At 48.5% G+C, this 20,213-nt stretch overlaps 1 protein-coding gene across 1 annotated transcript in view; it reads left to right on the top strand.

Annotated features, from left to right (window-relative positions):
• Positions 1–16: 16 nt before the first annotated feature.
• LOC112118515 (cytochrome b5) overlaps positions 17–20,213 on the top strand; it is a 34,909-nt gene continuing 14,712 nt past the window's right edge. The window contains exon 1 of the mRNA XM_024216870.3: positions 17–157. Coding sequence (XP_024072638.1) covers positions 17–157 — 141 coding nt within the window. The remainder of the gene's footprint in view (positions 158–20,213) is intronic.

Below are 20,213 nucleotides of genomic sequence, written 5' to 3' on the forward strand. Positions count from 1 at the left end.
GGTGCCGGGAGCCGGGATGGGGAGCGAGCAGCTCGGCGCGGCGCCCGAGGGCGGCCCCTTCTTCACCCTGGCGGAGGTGGCGAAGCGCAACTCGAGCCGCGAGGCCTGGCTGGTGATCCACGGGCGCGTGTACGACGTCGGCCGCTTCCTGGACGAGGTGAGGCCAGCGGGGCTGAGGGGACGCGGGCAGGCGGCCCGAGGCAGAGGCGGGGCCGGGGCCGGCCCCGAGAGGCGGGGCGCTCGGGGCCCTGCCGGGTCAGGGACGGGCGGGCTGGGGGAGGGGAGCTCTGGGAAGGGGCACGGGGGGGTGGGGGTGTGGGTGTGGGGGGAGGGGTGTGTGTGTGGATGTGGGGGGAGGGGTGGGTGTGTGTGTGTCGGGGGGCGGGGTGGGGGGGGGCGCTAGTATTTCTGTCTCTCTTTCAATAAGCTCCCCAGGGCTGAGCACTGCCCTGCTTGGCACCCCGTGGTGCTGGTGTCACTCCCTGGCCCAGCTCTGGCGAGGAGGGAGGGGCCGCTGGGGACACTGACCGTACTTGTCCCATAATAGGATTTTATTATTAATCGTTATTCGCTTGTGGCGAAGCGGCGTCGTGAGGGACCAGTCAGGCTCGGGGCTGTGTTGTTGTTTGTGTGGCACACAGCGTGTATCGAAAGACACAATCCTGCCCCTGTAGGGTGACCCGACAGCAAGTGTGAAAAATCGGGATGAGGTGGGGGGTAATAGGAGCCTATATAAGAAAAAGACCCCAAAATCGGGACTGTCCCTATAAAATCGGGACATTTGGTCACCCTACTATTGCCTGCAGTCTAATTTAAAACTGATGGAGCAAGTGGATGGAAGTGGGGAGGGGGGTAGAGGTAACACGTGATGTGGTGGTTTCAAATCGTTTGAGTTGTTTTTCTTTTCCAAACAAATAATTGAACCTAGGAGTTCTTGTTGGCATCTCTGCTCCTCTCATGATATGAAAAAAATAAACTAAAGGCTTGGATTTGCATTTCTATGTTGGTTCCCTTAGACTAAATGAATTAGTATAAGATTTTATACTAAGTTGTGAGACAAGGTGCCTGAGGTAATATCTTTTACTAGACCAACTTCTGTTGGCGAAAGAGACAAGCTTCCAAGCTACACAGAGCTCTGTTTCAGGTCTGGGGAAAACTTGTTCCTCTCAGGAACAGAAGTTGGTTCAGTAAAAGAGATCACCTCCCCTACCTTGTCTCTCTAATACCCTGGGACCAACATGGCTACAACAACACCGCAAATAATATACTAAGTAGTGTCAGGGTAGGTCAATATTTTGAAGGCAGATCACAAGCAGAACCCAGGTTTTAAAGGAGACGATGCTGGGTGGTTCAACATGAGTATCTGTCATGTTGTTCACTTCCAAGAGGTGGGTGTATTTCTCTGACTGGGAGGGGAGTTATCCCTGTGTATAGTCTGCAGTTCCCCTGCATTCTTTGGGGTGAGCAGTGTTATGTGATAACTCATGTTGCTATTGACTTGGATTCTTGAAACGTTTTAAGGTATAGGTTGCTCCTGACAGTGTTTGGATTCAGTAATTCAGCAGAACAAAAAATGGCAATAAATTGTCAGCTGTGTTTTTGTCCCACCTCAAAATAAAACCTCAGCTGCCATGCCACCCCCACCCGCCCTGAGCTTCTGGCTTCTACATAGCAATGCACTTATCACCTCATTCTGAACTAATGCTAAAACAGAAGCACTTCACTGAAAAAGCACCATCTTCCTTTTCAGCACTGTTTGTACTCTGTGTAAGCTTGGCTTGGGTTTACCACTAGCTGAAAATGTCCATTTACACACACCTGCTATGTTGCCATAACATTATTAAGAATATGAGCAGGATGTTTGATCTCCAGGACATGATGACTAAAAAACTAGTGGACTCTACAGGCTATGTGATAGGAGACAGAATGACAACTCATCAGCCTTTTTGGGTTCTTCCATTTTGCAGCATCTGAGATATTGGAGGGTGTGTGTGTGTGTGTGTGTTTGTCTTTGTCTTTCCAGGATTTACAAAGTAAGCCAAGATACATTTTTATTGTTTAAATACAGCAAAATGATACTTTATACTGGACAAGATGGTGCTACCTTCCCCTGCAGATACTGCAAAGCTGAGTAAAGACTGTGGACATTGTGCCTGTTGGGCAGCTCAGGCAGCCAGTTTGGAATAGGATTCCTCATCTTACACAGTGACTTGACGATGTTCCGAAGTCAAACTCCTTCATTCAGCCTTTGCTTTTCTTTCAACAAATGAGTCTTAGAAGATTAAAATTGTAGCCTCACTTCTTTCTTAGCTCCCAATGCCATGAGTGTCTCCTCACTGATCCATGGTTGATGTTTGAGGGGCTGAGGCCCCAGAGCCAACCTTGCAGCAGTCAGCACTGATGACTTGAAACAATGCCATTCCTCACCAGATGACCGAGAAAGTGGAACTTTGGTCTCTTAACACTTCAACAGCCTTGAGCAGTTTGGAACAGGAAGCTGTCTGTTAGCTGGGTTCTAATAAAAGCTTTTGGTTGGTGGGACTAATTTCAGCCTATTATTTGGCTGATGTCAAAGTCAGAGGTGCATTTTTCTAAGCAGATGGTCCGTGCCCAGTTCAGCATCTCTGCCAATTCGTATGTCAATGACTGTTGACTGCAGAGGTGCTGGAACAGTTTTCCTTGTGGGGATGCTGAGAGCCATTGAACCAAACTTTAACCCTGTATATAATGGAAACCACTTCAAGCCTGGGAGTGCTGCAGCACCCCCCGCACCTATGGTTGACCACCTTCGATTGTTAATGAGGACATAATTGATGACAGTCCTAGTGAAACCATGTGGAGTGTACTGGGGTCTGCTTGTGAATTCTCAGGTGATGAAAAAGCAAGTCAACAATCACCATGTCATTGCCATGTTCCAAGCCCTTTAGCCTCTCTGGCAACATTGGAACATCAAGCTCACTATGAAGCTGTAGATCTATAGGACTATGGTTGTACCAACTCAGTTGTATGGAAGTGGAAATGAGGGCTCTGAGGAAGGCTGAAGAGCACCAGATTGATGTCTTTGATTCTCGTTGTCTTTGGCAGCTGCTCCATGTTAAATGGCAGACGAAGATCTGCAATGAAGATATTTGTAGCCAAACCCACCAACCACCTCAATCAGCACAGATTTTGGTTTGGCATCTTCCTTGGTATGGACATATTATTAGGATGGAAGACCAGTGAATTACGAAGCACTCTTATGAAGGAATGTTGCTACATGGTCGATGATGGCCTACATGCCAGAAGCTATGGTGGTGCAGTGAGGTCGGCAGTGATGATCATAGACTGAGCATCCAGCAAGACTGTCTTAAAGACCTAGCTAGAGATTGATCTGGGTGGTGCTTGATCTGCAAGGAGGCTGCATTCCTTTGGAATTTGTGGTGATGATGATGATAACACTCATAGTCATCTTGTAGGAAGACTCTTGTAAAAGGCAGACAGCCTCTGTGCCCCTTTGTGGTGCAGTTTGGGGTCTTTCACGCTGCATTGGCTTAGGCTGTCCTTTCTTTGCTTAAGTCAGTTTTGCACTGTTTGCAGCTTTCATAGTGAAATGGAACTGGAATCTTGTCTTGTCTTTAGTGAAGTCTACAGTACAGACTTCTGACGAAGTAGCTGTGTCAGTCAGGAGTGTGAAGAGTTGTGATCCCTGACCAAAAGAGCTGTGCTAGCAGAAGCTGCTAGGGTAGACAAAGTTATACTAGCAAAACTGGGCTTTTACTGGTATAGTTTGTTGCTCATAGGGAGGGATCTTGTTATACTGGTACAAAGCACAGCTTTGACAGTATAGCTGCGTCCATGCTAGGAGTGTCTTGCCAGTATAGCATGGCAGTAATCCTGTATCGGTAAAGCACTTCTAAAGTGGACACAGCCTTTCTCTGCAGGACTATAAAGGGGTCTTGGCTCCCAGATCCTCTGCCTATCTGTGTGTGCCATTGATATTCCAGTAGACCTCTACCCTGATATAACGCGACCCGATATAACACGAATTCGGATATAACGCGGTAAAGCAGTGCTCGGGGGGGGGGGAGGCGTGGCTGCGCACTCCGGAGGAGCAAAGCAAGTTCGATACAATGCGGTTTCACCTATAACACGGTAAGATTTTTTGGCTCCCAAGGACAGCGTTATATCGAGGTAGAGGTGTATTGCATTCAGCTCTGCGTCTGCATGCTGCAGTGTCTGAACTGTAACCTGCTGAGCCACTGTCTCGGTTGGGTATTTATAGGTCACCATAGGTACCCTAAGCTGTACTGGCAAAAGCACTTTTTCCCCTGTTTGTATTGGGGGATTTGCTGATGTAGCTATACCTGTATAGCTATACCATCAAATCTGTTCTAATGTATACTAAGCTTGCATCTACACTACAGCTTTTACTGCAATGACTATGTAGGCAAAAAAATCACACACCTTACCAACGTGGTTATGCCAGTTACATTTTTAAGTGTAAATCAAACCTTATTTTACAGACAAAAGCAAGTTTAATCCTCATTAGCCCTATGTAGTCAATAGAGCTGCTGGAGAGAGTCAGACCCAGGCACTTTAATGGATTTTAAACAAGCCCAGCGTCTGAGAAACTGTTCTGCATTAGATCTCTGAGAGTATGTCTACACTAGGAGAGTTATAGCACCAGCAGTTACAGCGCCGCTCAGAGAGCGCTGAAGGGAAACCACTGTTGTGTGTTCACACCATCAGCTGCCTGCACAATAGAGTGTTAACACTTGCAGCGGTATTCGGAGCGGTGCACTCTGGGCAGCTATCCCACAGAACATCTCTTCCTCTTCTGTCACTAAGAGTTATGGGAAGGTGGAGGGGGTCACAGGGCATCCTGGATCCTGTCCCAATGCCCCGTGATGCATTGCTTCACATCCCAGCAATCCCTGTACTTCCGTCCACATTTGGTGCCATCTTTCAACGGTTTGTGTAGTGCGCAGTCTGCCTCTTCGGTCTGTAGGAATGGATTCTGCACTGTTCTGGCACACCACGTTCTCCGTTCAGTCCCTCTTCTCGCTGTCCTGCCACTCCTTCAATTATTGTTTTTCAGCTGTGGAATGCATCATGACATCACACAAAGTCCTCTTTAGTTCTTCATGGCCGCTTTCTAATTCTGCGCAGCCGTTCAGCTGGTGATAACAAATAGGGAGGCTGGGCTCCCAAGGTCATCTCTGTGAAGCCAAAATGCAACATTTTATAGAAGCAGTATTGTTTGCAACACACAGACCACTGATTTAACACAGCCACTATTCACATACCTGTCACTAACTGGCAGACCCCAGGCAAGCACACATGAACCACAAGACCCCCAAAATGATGAGTAACCACAGGGGAAATCAGTGTTCCCGGACCCTACTGTACACTGGGCACGTGGCTCTTGGGGAGAGTCAGCTCTGGGGGGGGGGGGGGGGCTTATAATCATTACGGTCCCCACATTTTCCACTGGATGTGATCATTATGGAAGATATCTCACTGCTGAGGGTGAGCAAGGAATCAAAGGAGGGTCTTCTCCAAGACTGCAGCTTCCGCCCTGGCCTTTATGCGGCTCACCGGTGTGCAGGAATGGTCCCCACCGCCCCAGTGACAGCAGAGTGGCGCAGGAAAGTTACCCTTAATGGGGCAAGGAACAAAGCAGCTCTGCCAAAGAATCTGTGGCAGTGGATTGCCCAGTATCTCCATGAGAGTTTCCTGTAGATCTCTGAGGCAGATTCCTGTGAAGTGAGGGATTCAATCAACACCCTGTTCTGCCACTCAGACTAGGCATGTGGTGGTACATGCATCATACAGACACAAGCCTGCTTTCTGCAACCATCCTGCCCCCAACAACTCGCTTCAGTGATTCCCAAAATAAAAGCAACTTACCAGGGGCCTCCTCTCCTGTTTGCGCTTCGCCAAGCTCTGACAGCTGTGACTGGCTAGCCTTCTCCACAGTAGAGAAGAGCTCCTGGCTGCATGCATCTCTGACCTCCGCGTTGTCCTCTGCCTCTGGGTCCCCCTCCCCATCCAAGATTTCCTCCTCCTGGCTCAGTCCACTCTTGACTGGCATGCGAGCCACCAAAGTATCTACAGTGGCCTTCGCAGTGGAGGTGGAGTCACCACCGAGTATCATGTCCACCTCTTTGTAGAACAGGCAGCACCGAAGCAGTGGTTTGCCCCCCGCGCCTTGTGGTAGGCATTCTGCAGCTGCTTTACTTTGACCCTGCACTGCAGTGTGTCCTGGTCATGGCCCCTTTCTGTCATGCATCGTGAAATCTGTCCGTAGTTGTTATAATTCCTATGGCTGGAGCGCAGCTGGGACTAGACAGACTCCTCTCCCCAAATGCTGATGAGGTCCAGCAGCTCGGCATTGCTCCAAGTGGGGGATCGCATGGAGCAGGCCTGGCCACCTGGAAAGATGTGCTGAGACCACTGCATGGATCACCGAGCAAACAGGAAGGGGACTTTCAAAATTCCCAAGGAATTTAAGGGATGGGGCTGACGGTTGGTCACCTGAGGGCAGGGCAGTAGAGTTCAAACCGATGACCAGAGAGGCTAGAACAGGCATTGTGGGACACCTCCCAAAAGCCAATTGCAGTGCTGTAATCGACCAGGGTATCTACACTGGCACCTTGGCACTGTAGCCCCGGTGCAGAAAGCTCTCTGCCTCTCGGGGTGGTGGGTTTTTTTGTTTTTATTTTATTTTATTTTTTTTATAGCGCTGCATCTGCGCAGTGGCTTGGCAGTGTGTACACCCCTGGAGTTACAGCACAGAAAGCTGCTTTGCTGGCAGAAACTTGCCAGTGTAGACAAGGCCTGAATTGCTGTAACTGCAGATGTCAGGGATTCAGCATGAAATATTCCCTCTCACTCCTCTGTAATGGTTGGGGCAATTGCTAATTGCTGCCTGTTCTAGCCCTTGGCCACATGTTATTTGTACAGAGTTGCTGAGCTCATTGAAGTACTATTGCATAATCTCTGAGAGGCCACTCTGGTTCCCGTAAACGAGACACAGTGGGTCAGGTGCTGGTCAGTCTGTCTAAAGTGTGTCAGTTGCAATATGGATTATTTTAAACTTTATTTATCATGTTATGTTGCTGGTTACATAATAGAAGTTCTAAGACATTGGACTTACCACATGGCAAAAGTCCATCGGGTCATACGAACGTGGACAGAATGAGGGAGATGTGCAAAGGCAGCTCCTCAAATTGCATATAAAACCTATAGTCAGTTGGTATCTGTTTCTCTTCCAGAGCTGGCTGTGCTACAGTAGGGGGTATGCCTGATGTGTTTCAGATGAAGTAGAACCATTTCCATAAATATCTCCCAAATATCAAAAGGGTAATTCACTTACCACTTGAAACAAAATAAGCCCCAGAATGCAGGTTACAGTGGTGTCTCTGTGCTGCAACTGCAGGAGCCATGAAAACGAAGTCTGTGTGTTTAAATATGGATTACAAGTAAACTGCAAGGGGTTAACTTTCCAATTATGTGCTGCAATGGCCTGTCAGGAGCAGGGGGAAATGTACCTTTTGATTAGCGCTGTGAAGTGTAAGTAGCCCTGTGCAGCGTGCCTCTCTCTCCACCACATGCACTCTACCATTTGGGGCATTTAACTCATCCCCTCCAAAACCCCTTGCATTTCTATCTATCTAAGGTACTCATAAGCATCATAGGGGGGCTTGAAGTCTTTACTGGATTTCGCCTCACAGTCCCCTTCTGAGGTAGGCAGTGGTGTTTGTATTTTACAGCTAGGGAACTGAAGAGTGGTGAGTTGGGGCGCTCTCTACATGAATTCTGGTTGATATTGTCAAGTTGTATTATGAAGTACCTCTGGCTGTCTACGCCACAGCTTATGTCAGCATAATTTATGTCGCACTGGGGTGTGCATAAACCACCCCACTGAGTGACATAAATTACATTGATATAAGCCCCAATGTGGAAAGTGCTATGTCAGCAGGAGAGCTTCTCCAGCCAACATAATTACCGCTGCTCACGGGGGCTGGCTTAGATCAGCTACGTTAGAGAGCTTACAGCTGCGTTGCTATAAGTTCTCTAATGTAGCCAGAACCTGTGTGTATATGGGTCCACCATGGATGACTGGGCCTGTAGCACGTGTGACCCAGACAGAAAGAGTAAGGCCTTGTCCACACTATAGAGTTAAGTCAACTTAAGTTACGGTCCGTAACGTACAGCCACCACTGTAATTAAACCGCTGTTGCATCTCCACACTATGCTCCTTGTGTCGGTGGAGTGCGTCATGGGTAGCTATCCCACTGTGCAACTCACCACCATCTACCGTAGGGTGTGTTGGGACGGTTTTGCAATGCCTCATGGATAGGGCCCTACCAAATTCATGGTCCATTTTGATCAATTTCATGCTCACAGTATTTTAAACATAGTAAATTTCACAATTTCAGCTATTTAAATCTGAATTTTCACATGTTGTAACTGTAGGGGTCCTGTACCAAAAAGGAGTTGTGGGGGGGAGGGGTTGTAAGGTTATTGTAGGTGGCGTTGCAGTACTGCTACCATTCTTTCTGCGCTGCTGCTGGTTGCGGCACTGCCTTCAGAGCTGGGCAGCTGGAGAGCAGCGGCTGGTGGCCAGGAGCCCAGCTCTGAAGGCAGAGCTGCTACCAGCAGCAGCGCAGAAGTAAGGAGGGCATGGGATGGTATTGCCACCCTTACTTCTGCACTGCTGCTGGCGGGGCACTGCCTTCAGAGCTGGGCGCCCGGCCACCACTCTCCACCCATCAGCCACCACTCTCCGGCTACCCAGCTCTTAAGGCAGCGCAGAAGTAAGGGTAGCAATACCGCAGACCCCCTAAAATAACCTTGCGACACCCCCCCACACACACACAACTCCCTTTTGGGTCAGAACCCCAAATTTGAGAAACGCTGGTCTCCTCAATGAAATCTGTATAGTACAGGGTAAAAGCACACACAAGACCAGATTTCATAGTGGGATACCAGATTTCATTGTCTGTGACATGTTTTTCATGACCATTAATTTGGTAGGGGGCAGGTGCAGCATCCCATGATGCAGTTTTCCCATCCCATAATTCAGTGCGCATCCTAGTACGTTTCATGCTTCTTTTCAACAGTCCCTGTAACCTGCATGCCCGCCATCTCTGTCAGAAAGCACGGCTGGTGGACTGCTCGTCACTATTGTGATGAGCGTTATGAACACAACGCACCTGATCCTGCAGTATTTCATGAGCTGTGACTCTGATGACGATGCCTTGGTGTCTGCCTTACGGTGAAAGAAACAATTCAAGATTGCTGTTTGCATTCACGGAGCAGCTGCACATGGTGGACTGTAGTTTCTGAGCTTCAGAAACAAGCAGTGAGTGGTGGGATCACATTGTTATGCAGGTTTGGGATGACAAGCAGTGGCTGTAAAACTTTTGGATGTGCAAAGCCACCTTCCTGGAACTTCGTGTGGCGCTTGCCCCAGCCCTCCAGCGCAGTGATACTAAAATGAGAGCTGCTGTCACAGTGGAGAAGCGAATGGCAATTGCTGTGTGGAAGCTGGGAACGGCAGATTGCTACTGATCAGTTGCAAATCAGTTTGGAGTCGGGAAATCCACCGTGGGGGTTGTCGTGATGCGAGTGTGCAGTACCATTAATTGCCTCCTGCTAAGAAAGGACTGTGATTCTGGGCAATGTGCCTGAACAGGGGATTGTTTTGCAGCAGTGGGGTTCCCTAACCCCGGTGGGGCGATAGATGGTATGCATATCCTTATCTTGGCCCCACACCACCATGCCACAGAAAGGGCTACTTTTCTATGGTATTGCAAGCATTGGTGGATCTCCAGGGTCATTTCACCAACATGGGCTGGGCAGGGAAGATGCATGACTCATGCATCTTTATGAACAGGCCTGTACAGAAAGCAGCAAGCAGGGTCTTTCTTTCCAGACCAGTGGATAACTATTGGAGATGTGGAAATGCCAATAGTGACCTTGGGAGACCCAGCTTACCCCTTGCTCTCGTGGCTCATGAAGCTGTATGCTGGCCACCTTGACAGCAGCAAGGAGCATTTCAGGAACAGTCAGCAGGTGCAGAATGACTGGTCAATGTGCCTTTGGCTGTTTGAAGGGTTGCTCGTACTGTCTCCTCAGGAGGTTAGACCCCTGTGAGGACAATATCCCTGGTCATAGCTGCCTGCTGTGCGCATCATAATATCTGGGAAGCAGAGGGGGGGAGAAGTTTTCCCAGGGGGTGGAACGTGAAGGTGGATTGGCTGCCTGCTGAGTTTGAGCAGCCAGATACCAGGGCTATAACGGGTTCAGTGCGGAGCTATTTGCAAACATACCTATGTAATGCTGAAGTAAACTTCATATATACAGAGAACAGTATCTTTAAAGGGGAAGGGACAGGGAATTTACAAGTGCACACAACAGCAAGGCTCTCTCAGCTGGGTGTATGTGGGGCTGTCAATTTGTTTACTCTCCTGTCGGGTGGAGTGCCTTGGGTACTGCTGCAGCCCTGGAAGATACATGCAGTGTGTGGGGGAGGAGTGTAGGTAGGTCCTGGAATGCCATTCTCTGTGGGCTGCAGGGGGAGGTGAGCACAGAGGTGTTCAGCCTGAAGTTGAATCAGAGACCGCAGCACGTCTGTTTGCTCCCTGAGCAGCGTCATCATCTGCTGCCCATCTTTCCTGTCCTGACTATCCCTCTGCATTTTGTCACTGATTGTGAGCAGAGAGCTTGGAGGGTGGCAATCTGAAGCTCCAGAGGCTTGCAGCACCTTCTGGAACATGTCTTCCTTACTCCTCCTCTTTCTCCTCATCTGTGCGAACTGCTCCATTGGTGTGCCTGATGAGACCCTCAAGGCCACATCTGCAGCTGGTAAAGAGACAATGGACAGAGGTACCATTGTCCGTGTACTTACATCTCTTAATCAAAACAAGTTACAAGCACAACTTTCTCACTTTCCCTTGGGAGGCACAGAGCAGGGTTGCAGCCCCAGCCATGGTGAGTATGGCCCAAGGTGTGTGTGGGGGGGAAGATGGGGAAGCAATGGGGTATCAGTACAAGCAGATAGGGCTATTGTACTGAACGCTGGCAGTGTTGATTGTAGCTGATATCTCACTTCTGAGGGTAACGGAGGCTGCAAGGGAGCAGTTCCTGCATGTGTCTGGCTGCAGACCAGGTCTGTATGCTGCTGGCCTGTGCGCTGCAATAGTTACTCCTGGGGGAATTCTGCATTACTGCACATGCATAATTAATAAGCTGTGCATATTTTTTTTGTGCTGAAAAAAGCTTCTGGTGAAAAGTTGCTGCAGTTCCACTTTTTGCCCACCAGAATGTGCTGTGGCGATAGAACACAGCACCCGCTCCCAGCCAGCTAGGGAAGAGAAAGAGCTGCAGAGCCTTCTTCACAGTGCCTGTAGGGCCTGGTCAGGAGACGGGGCTATGGGGAGACAGACAGCGTGGGATGCTGGGGGATCAGATAGGGGCTTATAAGGGCTAATGGGTGAGGACAGACTGGGGCAGGGGCTGAATGGGAGTGGAGGCACAGGGGAGAAGGAGGTGTAGGGCCACATAGGTACGGGGTGTCTGAGTGGGGGTGGAGGGACACATGTGCCTGACTGAACGGGAGAGGCTAGGGGTCAGCCAGGGTCTGCATGGGGGAAGCTCCGTAACAGTCCCTCCCCACCCCTCCAAAAACCTGTTCCATACTTTTCCCATCCATACTCAACAACCCTCCAAGTTCACACCCAGGCTCCTTCTCAGCAATTTACTTCCCTCTCTCTCTCTTAGCTCCTCCGTTACCCTTTGCCCCCAGCCTTGCACTGCTTCTGGGAGGTGTGGGAAATATGGTTCTATATTGTAGTTTAAATGAATTATTAATCAGAGTTCTGTATTACTATACCTCATAAGGAATCTATTTGTCAAAAAACATTTTCTGAATCTATTTTGTTGTCTGTGTTGTTACAGACATACTTGCTGACAGGTATTTTGAAATAAATGACCAAAAATAATTGAAACTGGTGTGATTGTGTTATTTTGACAAATAAAATATGCAGAATTTTGCAGAATTTGAAAATATTGTGTGGAGAATTTTTAATTTTTGTTGTTGCAGAATTCCCTCAGAACTATAGTTAGAGCCCTGCAAATCTGCAGGTATCCATTTTGTATATCCACGGACCATTTTTGCGGATCGCAGCGTGGATGCAGATACAAATTTTGTATCCGCACAGGGCTCTGCAGCACACAGTCACCCAAACGGAGCGGCTGTCACCCACCCTGCAGGCTCCAGCTTGGCTCTCTGAATCACGCAGCAGTGTGCTGGCCATTCTGGGAGTTGTAGTCCCCAGTTTGCTCAGAGGGAGGAGGTAAACTACAACTCCCAGAAGGGAGTGAGCCAAGCGCCATTTTGAAGGTGGAGTTGTTCTTTAAATGAGCAGGTGGCAATGTCCAAGCCCCCCACGGGAAGGATGGCACTGCACAGAAGGGCCCAGAATGTTAGTCTCCCTGCCTGGAGTGGGGAAGGAGGTACAGCAGGCGCGGAGTGGTTGGCAGGGCAGGAGGTCTCTGGGGAGAAGTGGGGCTAGGGGGTGGTTGGGGCCTTGACATAGCCCTGTGTCACTGCTGCGCAGTGACCTGTGGAGCCATTTAGAGCCTTGCAAATCCACAGATAATGTTTGTGGATCGCGGATTGGATGCGGATACGCCTTTTTGTATCCGCGCAGGGCTCTAGCAATAGTGCCTGCTGAAGTAATTCACTGAATAGCGTGGCAAAGTGTCCTACCATGGGGGAAGAAACAAGGCAGCCCTCCCAAGAAACCTTTGGCAGAGGATTTCAGATTACCTCCAGGAAAGTTTCCTAGAGATCTCTAGGGAGGATTCATGGGACATCCTGGTGCACATAATGTGTTCTGCCTAGCTGAACAGGGGAATGAGAAGCAGATAGCAACTGTACCTGTACTGGTTATTTCACTACCTCTTCTAGCCTGATTAAAAAAACAGCGCATGAGCAGATGTGACCCTGCAGTATTGAAACAAACTGAATTCTTACCAGAGGTTCTCTCCCCTGCATCAGGTTTGCACAGCTGGAGTGCTAGAAGAAATAAGTCTCACAGGACTAGATGGTATTCCCCAAGAGTTCTGAAGGAACTCAAATATGAAATTGCAGAACTATGATCACTTAAATTGTCCCCTGTACCATAGGACTGGAAGATAACTAATGTTATTTCATTTGTTTAAAAAAAGCTCCAGAGGTAATCCTGGCAATTACAGGCTGCTAAGTGTAACTTCAGTACCAGGCAAACTGGTTGAAACTGTGCTAAAGAACAGAATGATCAGACAGATGAACGTGGGAAGAGTCAATATGGCTTTTGTAAAGAAAAATCACGCCCTACTGATCTTTTAGAATTCTTTTGAGAAGGGCTAACAAACATGTGGACAAGGTGATCCAGTGGATATAGTGTACTTGGACTTTCAGAAAGCCTTTGACAAGGTCCCTCACCCAAGGATCTTAAGCAAAGTAAGCAGTCATGGGGTAGAGGGAAGGTCCTCTCATGGGTAACTGGTTAAAAGATAGGAACCAAAGAGTAAGACTAAATGGTCAGTTTTCATAGTGGAGAGAGGTGAATAGAAGGATCTCCCAAGAATCTGTACTGGGACAAATGCCAATCAACCTGCTCATACATGATCTGGAAAAAGGTGAAACAGTGAGGTGGCAAAGTTTGCAGATGATACAAAATTACTCAAGACAGTTAAGTCCAAAGCAGACTGTGAAGAGTTACAAAGGGATCTCACAAAACTGGGTTACTGGGCAAGAAAATGGCAGATCAAATTCACTGTTGATAAATGCAAAGTAATGCACGTTGGAAAACATAATCCCAAGTATACATACAAAATGATGGGGTCTAAATGAGCTGTTACCCCTCAGGAAAGAGCACTTGGAATCGTCGTGGCTAGTTCTCTGAAAACATCTGCTCCCTGTGCTGTGCCAGTTTAAAAAAAAAAAAGCTAATACACCTCTATCCCGATATAACACGAATTCTGATATAACGCGGTAAAGCAGTGCTCCGGAGGGGGCAGGGCTATGCACTCCGGCGGATCAAAGCAAGTTCGATATAACGCAGCTTCACCTATAACGTAGTAAGATTTTTTTTTTTTGGCTCCCAAGGACAGCGTTATATCGAGGTAGAGGTGTATAAGGACCCATTAGGTAAGGGATAGATAAGACAGAAAATATAATGCCACTATATAAATCCATGGTATGCCCACACATTGAAAACTATATACAGTTCTGGTCACCCCATCTCAAAAAAGATATATTAGAATTGGAAAATATACAGAGAAGGGCAACAAAAATGATTAGGGGTATGGAACAGCTTCTATATGAGGAAAGATTAAAAGACGGGGACTGTTCAGTTTGGAAAAGAGACAGCTAAGGGGGGATATGATAGATGTCTATAAAATCATGAACAATGTGGAGAAAGTGAATAAGGAAGTATTATTTATCCCTTCACATAACACAAGAATAAGGGGTTGGGACAAGTCTTCTCTCTCTGGGAAGTGGCAACTTTACACTGGGAAGAGCAGTATTCATCAGAATTCTGAGTCTAACCTAGGGGTTCTCAACATGAGGTCATGAGTAAGTGTTTCAACCACCCTTTCCAAAATGCTAACTAGGAGCAGGGGTCCTGGTGTAAAAAAAGTTGAGAACCATTGTGCTGCCTGGATTGGTCTGAGTGCCTGGGTATGCTAAATACTTTCTTCATGGGCTAGACACTGGAATGGTCTATCCTTTCAGACTCTGAAGGACACAGGAGGACTAAATGTTGAGGCAAAAATTGTAAGGGCCCTATGCTGCTACCCTTTATGGTGAATAGCAACTTACAGTGCACAGTATTTAAGTTATTAGTTCCTGGCTAATGGACTTCTCCTTAGTAGGTGTTTGGGTAAATTTTTCAGGCCCTGAAAACCACCCTTGAAGATCTACAGCTTTAGATGAATCACTTTGGCTAGTTTTCAGGCACAACTCCCTTAAATGCAGAGTGGAAGGATGAGGTGCACTTCATGCTTTGGCTGTCATGGCAGAATGCATCTCATTTCTTAGGTCAGGTCTACACTATGACTTTAATTTGGATTTAGCAGCGTTAAATCGAATTAACCCTGCACCCGTCCACACAACGAAGCCATTTATTTCGAAATAAAGGGCTCTTAAAATCGATTTCTGTACTCCACTCCGATGAGCGGAGTAGCGTCAAAATCGATATTGTCATTTCGAATTAGGGTTAGTATGGCCGCAATTCGATGGTATTGGCCTCCGGGAGCTATCCCACAGTGCACCATTGTGACCGCTCTGGACAGCAATCTGAACTCGGATGCACTGGCCAGGTAGACAGGAAAAGCCCCGCGGACATTTGAATTTTATTTCCTGTTTGCCCAGCGTGGAGAGTACAGGTGACCACAGAGAGCTCATCAGCACAGGTAACCATGCAGGCCGATAATCGAAAAAGAGCACCAGCATGGACCGTACGGGAGGTACTGGATCTGATCGCTATATGGGGAGAGGATTCAGTGCTAGCAGAACTTTGTTCGAAAAGACGAAATGCCAAAACTTTTGAAAAAATCTCCAAGGGCATGATGGAGAGAGGCCACAATAGGGACTCAGATCAGTGCTGCGTGAAAGTCAAGGAGTTCAGACAAGCCTATCAAAAAACAAAGGAGGCAAACGGTCGCTCCGGGTCAGAGCCGCGGACATGCCGCTTCTACGCCGAGCTGCATGCAGTTCTAGGGGGGGCCGCCACCACTACCCCACCTCTGACCGTGGATTCCGAGGCGGGGGTAATCTCATCAGCTACACCTGAGGATTCTGCGGACAGGGAAGAAGAGGACGAGGACAAGCTTGCGGAGAGCACACAGCACTCCGTTCTCCCCAACAGCCAGGATCTTTTTCTCAGCCTGACTGAAGTACCCTCCCAAGCCAGTATCCAAGACCATGACCCAATGGAAGGGACCTCAGGTGAGTTTACCTTTTAAAATATAAAACTTGTTTTAAAAGCAAGCGTTTTTTAATGATTACTTTGCCCTGAGGACTTGGGATGCATTCGCGGCCAGTACAGCTACTGGAAAAGTCTGTTAACGTGTCTGGGGATGGAGCGGAAATCCTCCAGGGACATCTCCATGAAGCTTTCCTGGAGGTACTTCAAAAGCCTTGCCACAAGGTTTCTGGGCAGTGCAGCCTTATTCCGTCCTCCATAGTAGGACACTTGACCACGCCATGCTAGTAGCAAGTAATCTGGTATCATTGCATGACAAAGCCTGGCAGCGTATGGTCCCGGTGCTTGCTGGCATTCAAGCAACATCCGTTCTTTATCTCGCTGTGTAATCCTCAGGAGAGTGATATCGCTCATGGTAACCTGGTTGAAATACGGGAATTTAATTAAGGGGACAGAGGTGGCCGTTCCTACTGGGCTGTTTGCCTGTGGCTGAAAAGAAATCCTTCCCTGCAGTTAGCCAAGCGCGGGGGGGCGGAATTGGCCCTGAGCTTTTTGCATTTGGCTAGCAGGGATCTTCCCTGATACCAGCTACGCGGTGGGGGGAGGGATAAAGCGATCATCCCAGAGAATTGGATGTGGGAGGGTTAGTTTGTTTTCTGCTGCTGAAGGTTAACAGGAAAACTGCAGCAGTCAATGGGCTTTGCTTGGTATGTGGGAAAGGAGGGCGCAGAAGCCAAAAGACAATGGCTTACCATGGCCGCATGCAAGCTGAATTCTGTTGCCCGGACCTGCGTCTGTGATCTCTAACACCAAAGCCACAGGCACTCAATATTAAGATGGAAAATGCGACCTTGTACTGAAATCACATGTGCTATGTAATGTGAATAGTGTTGTTCACCATGAAAGAGTATAAGCATTGTTCTGTAAAATGTATTAATTTAAAAACTTCTCTCCTTTTTTTTATCCCTCCCTCCAGCAGCTGCAAATTTTTCAAGCCTCCCTCCTCCATCCCGAAGGCTATCTCAGATAAGGCGGCGGAGAAAGAGGACGCGAGACGAGATGGTCTCGGAAATAATGGAATGCACCCGCAATGAAAGAGCTCATTTGAATGAGTGGAAGGACACGGTATCTAAATACAGGAAAGATGCCAGTGAACGTGAGGTCATGAGGGACGCTCGAGATGAGAGGTGGCAGACTGCAACGCTGGGGCTGCTGCGTGATCAAACGGACATGCTCCGGCGTCTGGTGGAGCTTCAGGAACGGCAGCAGGATAACAGACTGCCGCTGCAGCCGCTGTATAACCTCCCTCCCCCCTCACCATGTTCCATATCCTCCTCACCCAGACGTGTAAGAACGCGGGGGAGGAGGCTCCGTGCACCCTCCCACTCCACCCCAGTGGACAGCCCAACCAAAAGGCTGTCATTCTATTGAATTTTTTCAGTGGCCTTTTACTTCCCTCCTATCCTCCTCCCAAACCTCACCCAGGTTACCTTGTCGGTTCTCTCCCTATGTTTATAATCAATTAATAAAGAATACATGATTTTTAAAGGATAGTGACTTTATTTCCTTTAAAAGCAAGCTGTGATTTAAGGGGGGAGGGTGGTTTGCTTACAGGGAATGAGTCAATCAAGGGGGCGGGTTTTCAACAAACAGAACTTTCACACCGTAGCCTGGCCAGTCATGAAACTGGTTTTCAAAGCTTCTCTGATGCTCAGCGCTTCCTGGTGTGATCTTCTAATTGCCCTGGTGTCTGGCTGCGCATAACCAGCAGCCAGGCGATTTGCCTCAGCCTCCCACCCCGCCATAAAGGTCTCCCTTACTCTCACAGAGATTGTGGAGCACACAACAAGCAGCAATAACAATGGGGATATTGGTTTGGCTGAGGTCTGACCGAGTCAGTAACGAGCGCCAGCGACCTTTTAAACGGCCAAATGCACATTCTACCACCATTCTGCACTTGCTCAGCCTGTAGTTGAACAGCTCCTGACTCCTGTCCAGGCTGCCTGCGTATGGCTTCATGAGCCATGGCATTAAGGGGTAGGCTGGGTCCCCAAGGATGACTATAGGCATTTCAACATCCCCAACAGTTATTTTCTGGTCCGGGAAGTAAGTCCCTTGCTGCAGCCGTTTAAACAGATTAGTGTTCCTGAAGACGCGAGCGTCATGAACACTTCCCGGCCAGCCCACGTTGATGTTGGTGAAACGTCCCTTGTGATCCACAGGTGCTTGCAGCACCATTGAAAAGTACCCCTTGCGGTTTATGTACTGGGTACCCTGGTGCTCCGGTGCCAAGATAGGGATATGGGTTCCATCTATCGCCCCACCACAGTTAGGGAATCAAAGCCATCCACTATGACCTGCACATTTCCCAGAGTCACTACCTTTCGTAGCAGCAGCTCAGTGATTGCTTTGGCTACTTGCATCACAGCAGCCCCTACAGTAGATTTGCCCACTCCAAATTGATTCCCGACTGACCGGTAGCTGTCTGGCGTTGCAAGCTTCCACAGGGCTATCGCCACTCGCTTCTCAACTGTGAGGGCTGCTCTCATCTTGGTATTCTGGCGCTTCAGGGCAGGGGAAAGCAAGTCACAAAGTTCCAAGAAAGTGCCCGTACGCATGTGAAAGTTTCGCAGCCACTAGTAATCATCCCACACCCGCAACACTATGCGGTCCCACCAGCCTGTGCTTGTTTCCCGGGCCCAGAATCAGCGTTCCACAGCTATAACCTGCCCCATTAACAGCATGATTTCCAAAGCACCGGGGCCCGCGGTTTGATAGAATTCCATGTCCATATCCTCATCACTCTCGCCGCCGCGCTGCCGTAGCCTACTCCTTGCCGCCTGGTTTTGCAGGTTCTGGTTCAGCATAAACTGCACGATAACGCGCGAGGTGTTTACAATGTTCATGACTGCTGTCTTGAGCTGAGCGGGCTCCATGCTTACCGTGGTATGGCGTCTGCACTGTTCACCCAGGAAAAAGGCGCGAAACGGTTGTCTGCCGTTGCTTCCCTGGAGAGGGGGAGGATGTACCCAGAACCACCCGCGACAATGTTTTTGGCCCCATCAGGCATTGGGATCTCAACCCAGAATTCCAATGGGCGGAGGAGACTGCGGGAACTATGGGATAGCTATGGGATAGCTACCCACAGTGCAATGCTCTGGAAATCGACGCTAGCCCCGGTACATGGACGCACACCGCCAAATTAATGTGCTTAATGTGGCCGCATACATTCGACTTTATACAATCTATTTCCAAAATTCGAATTATATAAATTCGGATTAATCCCGTAGTGTAGACATACCCTTAGTGATGCATGTTCTCTGCCTTGGGCAAGGCTGTTAGGTTTCAGTAAGCATCTTTCCATCTCTTTTCCTGCATTCTTGCTCTCTCTAACAAAACCAGGATCAGGAAAAATCTAGTTCCTAAAGGATTTAATCATGCTTTTTCTATCTGTCATTTCTTCTTGTACTGCCCACCTGCATCTATTATCTCTGCACCCTCTTGTCTCACTTTGGAGGTAGTAGGCTGGCGGTGTGAAACCTGCCAATGGGAAAGGCCTGTGGCGTTCATCGTGGAGGTGACACTTCACCTCTGCCCTCACCCTCGGAAGGCTTAGCTTGGGTGGGGAACACTCCCCATGGTTGTTCCCCGCTCATTACAGAAGCATGTTCATATGCAGCACCCACTCTGAACTCTGTGCACAACTATCATTCTGTTGATTACAGGTCCTACTAGCTTTTCAAGGGTGAACAGGTATCTTTTATCGCCTGTGGTGTTTTATATACTAGTTAGATAAAGGTTCTACGGAGGAATGCAGCCTTGAGGGGGAAGGAGACTAATTTCAGTGATTTAGACACTTCAGAGGTGAATATTTTTTTTTTTTTTAAATCAGTCAAAGTGCAAACAGTAAAACTTCTCTTTAGGACCTTCACTCCCCCTGGCTGCTGAGTGTTTGCCCCTGGCTGGATTTCAGAGTGGGCCAGATGCAATGCTGGTGAATCAGAGGCTGCTTCAAGGAGGGTCACTAGAGTTGTCAGCTTATGCCATTGGCAAGCTTGGCCCTCTCTCTGTTGATGTTACTGTAAGTGGAAAGATTAAAGCAGACCGAGATCCTCTTATTGCAGCACCCTCGGGAAACGGAATAGCAATGTTGCCTCCACTGACATCCAGGAGAGGAGCATCCTAGAATGAGCGTCTGGGAACCCTTCCCTAGCAGCCTTTATTCCAGCAGGCGAGGAAGAAATAAGA

This window comes from Terrapene carolina, unplaced genomic scaffold, assembly GCF_002925995.2.
Source record: "Terrapene carolina triunguis isolate 2854851 unplaced genomic scaffold, T_m_triunguis-2.0 Scaffold32862, whole genome shotgun sequence".
Lineage (NCBI taxonomy): Eukaryota > Metazoa > Chordata > Testudines > Emydidae > Terrapene > Terrapene triunguis.